Raw genomic sequence first — 13,072 nt, forward strand, 5'->3', positions numbered from 1 at the left:
TGGGCCTTAAAGTTTATGGAATGGAGGATTAGCGGTTCTTTTTTTTTTAATCACTGGGGAAAAGAGATGTGCAAAGAAAATGCTTGCTACCTCCTGTCAAATTCTTGGCCCTTGGTACAAACAAGATTTGCAGGGGGTCTCTGGTTGCCACAGACCCCTGAAGATCCTTTTGACAGTGACTTAACCGATGCTTGGCTCTGGGTCCCATTCTGTTTTGTGACTCATCTCGTGTGAATGTGGAGAAGAGGCGATGCCTGGGTGCCGGAGGATTTTAGTAATTTGGATGAGCCGCCGGAGAACAGAAATTCGGAAAAGAGGGCTCACATGACATTGGTTTAGAAGATGCTGTAGATTTATTTTTTTTTTCTTGACAACGTGGGGAAAAAAATGAAAAGCTAGTGACTGCTAATAATCATCCTGATTCTTTCCGTTTTTCCCCTTCTCTCCCTTTGCCTTCTTGGCGGGGGTTCTATACCTAAAGACTCACTTTCCTCCACTCCCCTGCCACCCCCAAGAGGGAAGCTTTGCATGGCAGCCCCCCACTGAACTTAGGATGACCCACTTGTCAGCAGGGCCCTCTAAGGACTGTATGTACCTGAACTCACCCAAGCCATATGTCTCACAGCGTACTCCTAGCCCGCGGGTTTCCGCCTCACCCTCAGTGACCACCCTCACTTGGACACCAGCCTTTTTAGCTTGCAACCAGGTGGTCGGGGCACCTTCTAAAGACACCCTGCATGCTGCCCAATTACCTCCTGGTCGCAGTTCCCTGCTCCCCGACGCCTCGTGCCAACAGCAGAGCTGCTTGGAGTCCACTAGGGAGGATTCTTACAGTAATGCCAGCACAGATCCCCGCCCCGAGAAGGGAGAGAAGAAAAAGGTCAGCAGCTTATATGTCGCCTGTCTGTCTAATAACACTTGCCCAGCTGCATCTGGAAACTCCCATAGCCTTGCACGGGGCCAATCCACAAACACCCCCTCAGCCGACAAGGGCAACCAAGCACGAGCTCCAGCCACAATCTCTTCCTCGGCTCACCCCGGAACATCACTTCCTGCTCCTCCTCCTCCTCCTCCTCACCCTCCCCGGCCACCCTTTAACATTGTTCTCAGTAATGATGCAATTAGCCGTGGCAAAAGGACTCCTTTTGGAACTCGATCTGCACCCCCGGAAGTAGTGCGACCACCCGGGATAGGTTCCCGGATTTCCTCTGGCACTGGGAATCCGATGAGAACAGAACCTTATCCTTCGCCGCTGTGGTATCCAGCCAAGGCAAGGGAATTGGAATGTTCGTGGTGCTTTCCCGTCTTTATTTACTGACGCAAGCAGCCTTCTAACTTGTCTCCTGTGTTCACTAATCCCGCCCGTCCTCATTCCCTAATTCTCTGCCATTTGGACTTTGACATCACTTCCCCGGGAGACCGCGGCACAAGGTTTTTGTGAATGTGTGGGCATAAATGTGAGTCACCCGGGCTAATAATTGGATGACGTGAGAGACAATCCTGTATTAGGGAGCCGTGAAAGATTCACTTGCCGTCTCAGTTGAGCTGTTCAAATTCACTAGATACTTTGAACTGGGTGAGTCTTTCTTTCTCTCCCTCTAACGAAGAGTTTAAGGAAAGCAAAAATAGCCGGATGGAAAATAACTTGGATGGAGTTTCTTCTGTGTCATGGAGTATTAGGATGCCAGTAAAAGTCACTGCTTGTTCTGGCTGTCTCATGCACTCTGCGGAAAGAGCAACCAATAAAATATTTGTTCGAGCATGTCATTTCTTGTCACTTCACAGCTGTACAAGTATGGAATTCCCTCTTTTCTCCTCTCCCCATATCTCCCTTCTTCCCTCCCTCCTCCTTCCCTTCTCTCCTTCCTTCCTCCCACCATCCCTCTCTCCCCCTTCTCTTGCTCTCCCCCTTCTCTCGCTCTCCCCCTTCTCTTGCTCTCCCCCTTCTCTTGCTCTCCCCCTTCTCTTGCTCTCCCTCTTCTCTTGCTCTCCCTCTTCTCTTGCTCTCCCCCGTCCCTTTCTCTTCCCCTTCTCTTTCCCCCTTCCCCACATCTTTGCATAATGACCCCCGCCCTCCTTATTTCCCACAGGATGCCACTTCCTCCAATCCAGCTCAGCCTGAGATTATAGTAGTCCCACTCCACCCGTTGGTCATTACAGACAGAGGGCACGACAGCACTTCCAGCACACCACCACCACCTCTGGTGCCTCTTGGCCAACTTTCTGCATTCCCAGAGACTGTCTCTCCTGGCTCACCTTTGACCTTGCCAACACTAGATGATTTCATTCCCCCTCATCTGCAGAGGAGGCCCCACCATATCCACCCAGCCACTCCATCTGGCTCATTTCCCCCCGTTAGCCAGACATCACCATCATTTTCACCACCTCCTCCATTGGTTCCTCCAGTCCCAGAGACCCTGCACAGAGTCTTGGAACTTGAACTCACTGGAGCTGTTTCACGTACAGTAAGCTTGCTGAAATCCCCTCCTACCAAGCTCTCTCGTAAACTCATTCTCCCAGAGTATGCTTGTTCCTTCGGTTTTCTGCGTTCTGAAGAAGAACATTGGCTCTCCACCCTGCTGGCACTATGACAACCGAACCCTGTTTGTGACTTACTAGAGTGCATGCCCCTCGTGTGTATTGAATTCAAAACTTTGTGGGTATCGATCAGCTCCTTAAGTTTCTCTCTCGTTTTCTGTCCTTGTCGAGTTAAGCTACCTATGGGCTTTTAACCTATGTTTACGGAAGAGAATTTAAAATGGAAAAAAAAAAAGCCAGCTTTGATTTCCTGTCAGATGAAAGCATCTGCTTGTATTTTGACTAGCTACACGCTTGAAAGTTTGCCATGTGATGGTGATGTATAAGTAAAGATGAAAAGATAGCAAGACTGAGGAAGTGGAAAAATAAACTTTGGGCTGCCAGTCCAATCGGCGGGACCCATCTGCTCATCAGAGATGAGGTTTTATTGCTATGTTTCTCAGCCAGGTGCAAGTGCCCCAGGGACTCCTGTCAGGGTTAGGAAAGCAGCATGGCATAGTGGATAGCGCACAGGCCTGAGGGTCTGAAGGTCATGAGTTCTAATCCCAGTTCTGCCATTTGTCTGCTCTCTAACCTTAGTCAAATCACTTCACTTCTCTGTGCCTCAGTTACCCATCTGTAAAATGGAGAATAAGACTGTGAGGCCTATGCGGGACAAGGACTGTATCCAACCTCATTTGCTTGTATCTACCCCAGTGCTTAGTACAGTGCCTGGCACTTAGCAAATACCATAATTATTATTATAATTATTATGGTTGTGTGAGAAGTGTAGACTCGCTATTTTCTTTTCTGAGATGATCAGGTTGGACACCGTCCCTCCCAATCACAGGATTCAGTTTCAGTCCCCATTTTACAAATGAAGTGACTGAGACACAGAGAAGTGAAGTGACTTGCCCAAGCTCACACAGCAGACATGTTGGGGAGCCAGGATTAGAACCCTGGCCCATGCTCTATCCATTAGGCTGCCCTGCTATTCTCCTGATTGAGCAAACAGGGAGGAAGAACAGTCCTTTGACCAGAAGCAAAGTGACAGAAGCCATGCAGAGATAGCCATTCACCCTGAAGGGAGCAAACCCTGTTCAGTTGAATATCTGATTCTCTTAGCCATGGGCACATTTTGGGAAAGTATTCTTTTTTTCATTCATTCATTCGTCGTATTTATTGAGCGCTTACTGTGTGCAGAGTACTGTACCAAGCGCTTGGGAAGTACAAGTTGGCAACATATAGAGATGGTCCCTACCCAACAGCGGGCTCACAGTCTAGAAGGGGGAGACAGACAACAAAATAAAACATATTAACAAAATAAAATAAATAGAATAGTAAATATGTACAAGTAAAATAAATAGACTAATAAATCTGTACAAACATATATATAGGTGCTGTGGGGAGGGTAAGATGGTAGGGCGGTGGGGATGGGGAGGAGGAGAGGAGAAAGGGGGCTCAGTGTGGGAAGGCCTCCTGGAGGAGGTGAGCTCTCAGTATTTAAGCACTTACTGTGTATCAAATACTGTTTTAAGAGCTGGGATAGATACAAGTTCATTAGGTTGGACATAGTCTCTGTCCCACATAATAATAAATAATAATAATGATGGCATTTATTAAGCGCTTACTATGTGCAAATCACTTTCTAAGCACTGGGGAAGTTACAAGGTGATCAGGTTGTCCCACGGGGGCTCACAGTCTTAATCCCCATTTTACAGATGAGGTAAACTGAGGCACAGAGAAGCTAAGTGACTTGCCCAAAGTCACACAGCTGACAAGTGGTGGAGCTGGGATTTGAACCCATGACCTCTGACTCCAAAGCCCGGGCTCTTTCCACTGAGCCACGCTGCTTCCACGTATGCTGTGAGCCACATAAGGGCTCGCATTCAAAGTAGAAAGGAGAACAGGAAGGATGATAATTCTAGAGGCTCGGCTGTATGCCATAGCCCCAGAGGGGAGCTGAGAAGCAGCATAGCCTAGTGGATAGAGCATGGGCCTAGGAGCCAGGTCATGGGTTCTAATCCCACCTCCGCCCCTCATCTGCTGGGTGACCTTGGGTATTTCACTTAACTTCTCTGTGCTTCAGTTACCTCATCTGTAAAATAGGGATTGAGCCTGTGAGCCTGATGTAGGAAAGGGACTGTGACCAACCTGATTTGCTTGTATTTCCTCCCCCGCAGTGCTTAGTACAGTCCCTGGCACACAGTTAAGTGCTTAACAAATACCACAATCATTATGATTATTTTTATTATTACCGGAGAACACAGAGGGAGAAGGGGCTGCAGACCCTTCAGTCTCAGTCATTTGCCATCAAGGTGCCTCTGGGGGAAGCCAGGTTGAATGTTTAAATTCCATTTCAGGATGTGCACCTCAGGAATATTTTAGCCTTTGCCCTGGAACCAGTTACTGTTTCCGAGTGCACAATTCAGGGCAGAACAGATTTTTACAGCACTTTGGACGGGGCTACAGAAGCTAACAGATCACACTTCTTTGAGACTCACACTCAGTGTGGACTGGAGACACATTTTCTCACATGAGAATGATTAAAAGAATTGAAAATAAGTCTAGTGAGGAGAAAAAAGGAAGTGGGGGCATTTGGTGTGCAGAAGACCCTAGCTATCTGCTCTGCACATAGCGCTTAACAAATGCCATCATTATTATTATTATTATTGTCTCTTCTCCAAGCAGTTTTCTAGGATTAAAAAATATATATTCAAGTTGTCTGCATTCAGGTACAGATGAGCTGAAATTTCAAAAGCTAAACAAACCTATTTTAATTTTCATTTTTATATTTCACATATAAAATCCATATCGCAAATATATCCATGGTAGTATCAGTCCTTTCTAGCACTTGAAAATGATGCTAATTGTTAAATGCAAGCCAGATATTATAGCAACTGTTGGACTCCAGCATCAGTCCAAAACTCAGCAACATCTCCATCCTGTTTTGAAGAGGGAGCAAAAAAAATGATGAAATTCACCCGAGAGAGGCAGAAACTGACTAGAGGTAGCAGAGTGTAGAGAAAGGAAATTCCCTAGGTTAAAAAAATAATTGGTGGATTTATAAAAAAGAAGCCTTCCAGTTTTTTTTTCATATCTCAAAATACATCGACCAGTATCATTCTCTTGATGCCAATAGAGATATCGATCGACTATTTACCACAAATGCCTAAATAAACCTAAATTGACTGAGCCAAAATTAGAATGATTTTATAAATCAACTCAAGGCTCATTTAGCAGTGGAAGTGTTAAGGAACACACCAAAAGTTTAAAAATTAGATCTTGGGGGCCTTTTGAAGTTTAATCATACTATTTAAAAAGAGTGTTTTGGATTAAAATAGGTGAAAAAAATCTAAGATTCTAGACCCTTTCAGAAGATTAAAGAATATTTTTTCCCCCCCGACCTATTCTGAGTAAAGGTTCTCTAAGTAGTACTCCGCATCAGCACATAGCTGTTGGGGTTAAATCATCTATATTATTATATAATAATTGTGGTATTTGTTAAGCGCTTACTATGTGCCAAGTATTCTACTACATTCTAGGTTAGATACAATATCATCAGGTCTCTCATGGGCTCACATTTTAAATAGGAGGGAGAACAGGTATTGAATCCCCATTTTACAAATGAGGAAACTGAGGAACAGAGAAGTTCAAAGCAGAAAATATATGTTAGACCCAAGAAAATATTTTTTGAATCAAATGGGCTTCCAACAAAGCTTATGATACTTTCATCCGTGGAGAACTTTAAGGAAAGAATAGACATCATCTATCTGGGCTGGGTAGTTATATATTGTCCCCTTCCAGGGGCTGCTGTGAGCTGCCACTCAGATCCTTGGATAATGAGAACAATTGCTAAGAGACCGGAAAAGTTTCCAGAACTTGGAGTTGGCCTCCAATTACGTCAGTTACTGATGTCAAGCCAGTGATACGTCTTCTATCTGAGGATACCATTGGATTCACTCTTCCTGCTCTTGCATTGTTGTTGTACCCATGTCATTCTGTCCTGTGTGTCCATAAACAATGGTACTAAACTTTTTCCAACTTTCCTAATGAAACCAGATGTTGACCTTGGGTTGCATTCCAAGTTGCACGAGTTTTGCATGTTAAACTTCTTTGATGCTGAATTTTCTCTTGGGAAAAAAAACTCTTTATTTCAATAACACACTGACCCACGGCTGTTGTCGGGAGATACTGTATGCCTAGATCACCATTTTGGTTGCAGTACATAATTTTTTGTTAAACTTTGACTTGATTTATCGGTAAATTATATATATGGCAGGAAAGACAAGTTTGCCTTTCTTCTATTACAATTCCTTGTACGGTTAAGATAGTTGTACCTGTAAATTTCCTATCAGTCTTCATGGTTGACCCAATATTGATCAATTGCAATGTATCGTACTTTTATTTTCAGGGTCCATATCCTCTGGTAAATGAAATCTCTTCACGCCACACTAAGACTGATACTCAAATATCCTTCACACCTGTCAGCAAGCCTTCCTCAGCATATCCTTCCACGACTATCGTTAATCCTACCATCGTACTTTTGCAGCACAACCGAGGTAGGTATGCCTGCTGCAGATTGGTTTAGTCATAATTGGGCCTAAGATTATGTTCTAACTCACAAGTAGTTCTGATATCTACCAGCCCTGAAAATGCTCATACATTCTCGATTTTACACCCCGGTCTCCACGCTGCCCTCCTTTGCTCTTCTTCAGCCCGAGGAGGACAGACTCTCTTTTGATTGCAGAAGAAAATCAATTATCTGAACTAATTGGACATGAAGCTAGTAGGAAAAGGTTACCAAAGCACCTCACCTGAACACACATTGGCTCCCTTCTCATCCATGCTCCCTCTACAATCGATCAGTAGTATTTAATGAGCACTTACTTTGTGCTAAGCACTTGGGAGAGTTCAGTACAACAGAATTAGCGACAAGTTCCCTGTCCACAATGAACTTACAGCCTAGAAACGAACTCTGCAGAGGCATTTGGGGAAGCAGCATGGCCAAGAGTCAGAAAGACCTGGGTTCTAATCCCAGCTCTGCCACTTGCCTACCATGTGTCCTTGGACAAGTCACTTCACTCCTCTGAGCCTCAGTTACCTCATCTGCAAAATGGGGGTTAAGATTGCGAGCCCCATGTGGGACTTGGACTGTGTCCAACCTGATTAGCTTGTGTCTACCCCAGTGCTTAGTACAGTGCCTGACACATTAGTAAGTGCTTCACAGTTTTACCTGCTGGCCTCGAGGGGTAATAATAGTAATTGTGGTATTTGTTATGGCCAAGCACATAGAGGGCTTAATCAGGGAAAGCCTGTTGTAGGAGATGTGAATTTAATAAGGCTTTGTAGGTGGGCAGAATGGTGGTCTGGCATATGTAGAGGGGGAGGGAATTCCAGGCCAGAGGGAGGATGTGGGCACGGGTTCAGTAGCAAGTTGATGAGACTGAGGCACAGTGAGCATTTTGGCACTAGAGGAGCAGAGTGTTTGGGCTGGGCTGTTATAGGAAATTAGCGAGGTAAGGTAGGAGGGAGTGAGCTGATTGAATGCTTTAAAGCCGATGGCAAAGAGTTTGTTTGATACCAAGGTAGATGAGCAACCAACTGGAGGCTCTTGAGCAGTGGAGAAATGGAGACTGAGCATTTTTTAAGAAAAATGATCCCGGTAGCAGAGTGAAGTCAACACTGTTCCATGGGCAGCAGTGAATGGGGATGAGTAAGAATCTCCCAAGAGATTAGAAAATGTGTTCAAACTGTAGAGTCAGGAAGTCTGAAGGCTGTCAGGATATTCTAATGCGTCTCTGCCTGGAGGCTGGCACCGGTCTCTTAGGCTTCTCTAGGTTGCATCCTTTTGATGGTTTCCATTACTCTCATCCCTGGTTCTTGTTCTCTCTTGTATGTTCTCCATTGCTGGGAAAGGGGAGCTGAGGCAGGGCTGATGGGTGACTAGGAAAAATTGAAAGGACTCAAAGAAGCATCCTGGGCAGTGGATAGAGCACAGGTATGGGAATTAGAAAGACTTAGATTCTAATCCTGGCTCCTCATCTGGGCAAGTCACTTAACTTTACTGGGCCTCAATTACCTCATCTGTAAAAATGGGGATTAAAATGAGTCCTATGTGGGACAGGGACTATGCCCAACCCGATTACCCTGTATCTACCCCAGTGCTTAATACAGTGCCTGGCAAGTAGGGTGTGAGCTTGTTGTGGGTAGAAATTGTGCCTATTGTTGTATTGTACTCTCCCAAGCGCTTAGTACAGTGCTTTGCACACAGTAAGCACTCAATACAATTTTGAATGAATAAATGAGTAGATATCACAGTGATTAAATGACAACCATAAAAGCAATAGTAATAACATTTTAATTTGAGAATTGTCTGAGCACTGGCTTAAGAGTTGGGACCAAAAAAAGTTTATCCAGACAAGTAATATGCAAAGAAATCAATTCAAGATCTAGATCTGGCCCTTAGAAAAATCCAGTTGGAGACCACTAGAGTGGATTGAAAGAGAGGAAGTGAATAAGCTTGTTTTTCTTCCCTTGCCATCAGTCGCTAACTCAAAACAAGCCATTAATAGATCGTGAGCTTCTTGAGGGATAACGTTCTTGGTTTTTCCTATACCTGTAAATGATTTCGTAGTGCTTGGGACAGTGCTACACACAGTAAGCATTTAAAAAATGCCATTACTACTACTTCAGAAAATATCTAGGTGCAAGATCTGAAAGAGATCACATTGCTCTCAAGTACAGTGGCAAGGCTAGCTAAATGTGACTGGTTTACAATCTCTAGACTGTAAACTCATTGAAGGCAGGGATCATATCTGCCAACTTTGTTGCTTTGTATTTTCCCAAGTGCTTAGTATATTGCTCTTTTCACAGTAAGCCTCAATAAATATTTTTGATTGATTGATTTAACTAAATGAGAAAATGACTGAGGTAAGCCATCATAACATGTGTTCAAACTGCAGTTATTCCCTGTGATTTTTGGGAGCTTCCTTTGAGATTCATACTGCAGTCCTATAGCTTCACTTCCTTACAGGGTTTCTTCTGTATTGAATGACTGTTGTACACAGTGAAATTTTCTGCCAGTACAGAACTGGCACACTCTTGTGGGATCCGTGGTTGGATTTTCCAGCTGATGCAACTCATTTAAGCTGCCACTGTTTCTGGGACTCATTCCATAAAAATGGCCTGAATCCATCCTCCCCAATTTTTTTTATCTTAGAAGGTTGTTTTTTAAGAATCACGGGAGGATTTGGTAACATTTTTTATTTTAAAGTTCCCAAATTGATAATTAGCATAAAACCCCTCAATAGCGATCATGCCTCTTCTGGGCAAGAGCTGATTTCAGCTTCTAAAAATTATAGGAATTTGATTTTTCATTCAAATGGCGTTCTCCAAAAGAGGAAAATGGTGGAAGGACGCTGCCAGTTTTATAAAGGGATGCAACAAGTTCAGAGGTAGAAATGAGCTGAATTGGCCAAGACTCAAACCTGTGTTTCTGTTCAAGCACAGGGGAGTTGAGAGGGGTGGGGGAGTGAAGAAGAGCGGGAAGTTCCTATTGGCATGACTAAGTTGCTGAAGTTGGAAGTGCTTATGCATGAGATTTGTTGGAAGTGGTTCCATGATTGTGCAGCAATTATGGATCTTTTTTCCTCTTTCTGTGAATGTCTCTTTTGTGATGTGCTTTGCGCACAGTAAGCGCTTGGTAAATACAATTGAATGATAGGCTGACCCAGCCATAGTGTGGCACAATAATCAGTGGACCCATCACCTTTCTCCTCTCCTGTCTCCCCATGTATCTGCTTGTATGTCCTTCTTTTTATGCTTTTTATCATGGTTTTCTTTGTTGATGGGACAAGTAGGTCAGAGCCTGGGGAAGACTGAGGTGACCAGAAGAGAAGAGCGAATACAGCTAAAAGGGAGAGTGGTCTTAGGTTCGCAGAATTTCTCCCATAGCCTTCTCCCATGGACATTGCATCAGGACCCACACAGGATGTCCCCTGGTAGTAAATTCCCCATTGTGAACATTATCTTTCACGGAAGATTGGACTATTTTTTTATGGCATGTTAATTGCGTACTATGTGTCCAACACAGCTCTGAGCGCTGGTGTGGATAGATGTTAATTAGGTTGGACACAGTCCCTGTCCTGCTTGGGACTCACAGTCTATTGAATCCCCATTTTGCAATTGAGGAAACTGAGGCAGAGAGAAGTGAAGTGACTTGCCCACGATCACACAGCAGATGAATGGGAGAACCAGGATTAGAACCCAGATCTTCTGACTCGTAGGCCCATGCTCTTTCCTCTAGAACACGCTGGTCTTTGAGTTAACAAGCAAGCAAGCAAGATCCTCTCCGGCCATAAATTGGATACCCTTTATTCCCTGACAGAAGCAAGTTCTGGGCCAAAGAGGCAGTGACCCCTTCAGAAAATAGCTTCATTTTCCCTTGGGAGCCTAAAGCAGTAAATTATTGGCCCTGTTGCGTTCCAACAAGCTACCGCCGCCTTTAGGGTCACAGAATTTATTTTGTTTGTTTTTTCCCTCCTTCACCATAGTGATGGAAAGCCCAATTGCCAAGCGAAAAAGAGGCTTCTCCACATCCCTTTCCCATGTTCTTCCCTTTGCCAAGTTTAGGGTGGGAGAGTTGGGGTCCACTTTTCCCTTCCCCCCTCACCCCCACCCCAGAGGAGCTACACCCACGGGGCAACTCGGCAGCAGCTGAGAATTTCATCATCATCAATCATATTTATTGAGCGCTTACTATGTGCAGAGCACTGTACTAAGTGCTTGGGAAGTACAAATTGGCAACATTGGCAACATATGTCCTGCCCTGTACAGACATCATGACTGCATCAAGAAGGTGGGGAGGTGGGCTCCTAAACATACAGGATGCCTGCCTGCCTTTGGGCTGTACTCACAATTCTCCACAACAGAAAACACCGTGTAGAAGTTATATAAATGACAATGATAATAATAATTGTGGTGTTTAAGTGTTTACTAGGTGCTAAGCACTATACTAAATGCTGGGGTAGATAGAAGATCATCGGGGCACACAGTCCAAGTAGGAGGTACAACAAATATTGAATCCCCATTGTGCAAATGAGGGAACTGAGACAGAGAAGTTAAGTAACTTGCCCAGGGTCACACAGCAGGTAAGCGGCAAAGCCGGGATTAGAACCCAGTTCTTCTGATTCCCACTCTGACTCTGTCCACTAGGCAACACTGCTTCTCCGGCTATATCAGCAAGTTTTTCCCCCTCTGTGCCAGGGAATTTGGGATTCTTGGGTCAAGGAGAAGGAGAAATTCCCTCTCTCTGTCGTCTTCCCCAGTCTGTCCCTCATTCTCCCTCTCAGTTTGGAGTACACCTAGAAAGAGGTGAGAAGCAGTATAGCCTCATGGAAGTCAGAGGATGTGCTTTCTAATCCCAGCTTCACCACGTGTCTGCTGTGTGACCTTGGGCAAGTCACTTATCTTCTCTGTGCCTCAGTACCTCATCTGTAAAATGGGGATTAAGACTGTGTCCAACCTGATTACCTTGTATCTACCCCAGTGCTTAGAACAGTGCTTAGTGCATACTAAGCACATAACAAATACCACAGTTATTAAAAAAGAACGAGCCAGTTGCAAGGGAAAAGAGAGTTGCTGCTTGACCTGTCTATGCCGGCGTGCGGAGGGGTGGGAGAAACGGCACTCTGCCCATTATGGGAGCAAACTGAGCCCGTTTTAGGCGAGAACCTCCAGGCCTGTAGACGAAGCTCAAGGGCAACAAAAGATCAACCAAATCCGACTTGGGGAATCTGGCTCTGGCAGCCGGAGAGGAGCGAACACTGCAGGCGCTAAGCAGGGAGTGTTCCCGGAGTCCCGAGGCCCTCTGGGCCTTGTTTTAATAATCCCCGTCATGTTGCGAAGGCAGGACCGTCTTACCATAAATGGCGTTCAGGTCGGTCAAATGCCTCAGCTTTGCCTTGGCATTTCCCCAACCTGGCAGTTGTGTGTGACTTTATAAATACACACTGCTTGTAAACATGATTTCTGAAATAACTATTACAGAATTTCTTGGAGGGCCGGTACCTCTCCCCCACTGCCCGGGACCTAGATCACTCATTCCAAAAGAGGCTTTTGCCCCTACATGGAAAGAGTTACACTTAACTCAGACTCTTCTGGTATGCAGGGCGATGATCTTGACACTTCTCACCCTCAACTCCGCAAAACACCATTTGGAAGTTATGTAGGAAACGTCCCGCTAGATTCTCCCCTCTGCCAGGTGCAGAGGAGCAAGAATCTTCCTCCTTGCTTTCCACTTACCTCAGATTAAAGGGGAGAATGAGCCAGCTGCATTCTCAGCCCCAAATATGAGTAAGGAAGCCAAGGTGCCCCTTCAACTAGGCATGCCCTCTCCTCTGCCCACTGCCTTTGGGAGGGCACCAGTGGACAAAATCCAAGGAGAATCGTTTCCTCGTAGCACCCAATTTTAGGGCCGATCCCCTGAGGTGATGGACGAGCCTTGCCCGTCACCCTCTTCCTCCTGCAAGGGATGGGGGATTCTGGATCAATA

At 45.1% G+C, this 13,072-nt stretch overlaps 1 protein-coding gene across 15 annotated transcripts in view; it reads left to right on the forward strand.

Annotated features, from left to right (window-relative positions):
- SORBS1 (sorbin and SH3 domain containing 1) overlaps positions 1 to 13,072 on the forward strand; it is a 132,072-nt gene that overhangs the window by 40,288 nt on the left and 78,712 nt on the right. For 14 of the 15 annotated variants that reach the window (XM_038743536.1, XM_038743542.1, XM_038743537.1 and 11 more), the window contains one exon: positions 6,932 to 7,079. In XM_038743536.1, coding sequence (XP_038599464.1) covers positions 6,932 to 7,079 — 148 coding nt within the window. Of the gene's footprint in view, positions 1 to 481; positions 1,271 to 2,090; positions 2,466 to 6,931; positions 7,080 to 13,072 lie in introns of all 15 variants that reach the window. The other variant, XM_038743535.1, reaches the window with a different exon arrangement.

The sequence above is a fragment of the Tachyglossus aculeatus genome, chromosome 3, assembly GCF_015852505.1.
Source record: "Tachyglossus aculeatus isolate mTacAcu1 chromosome 3, mTacAcu1.pri, whole genome shotgun sequence".
Lineage (NCBI taxonomy): Eukaryota > Metazoa > Chordata > Mammalia > Monotremata > Tachyglossidae > Tachyglossus > Tachyglossus aculeatus.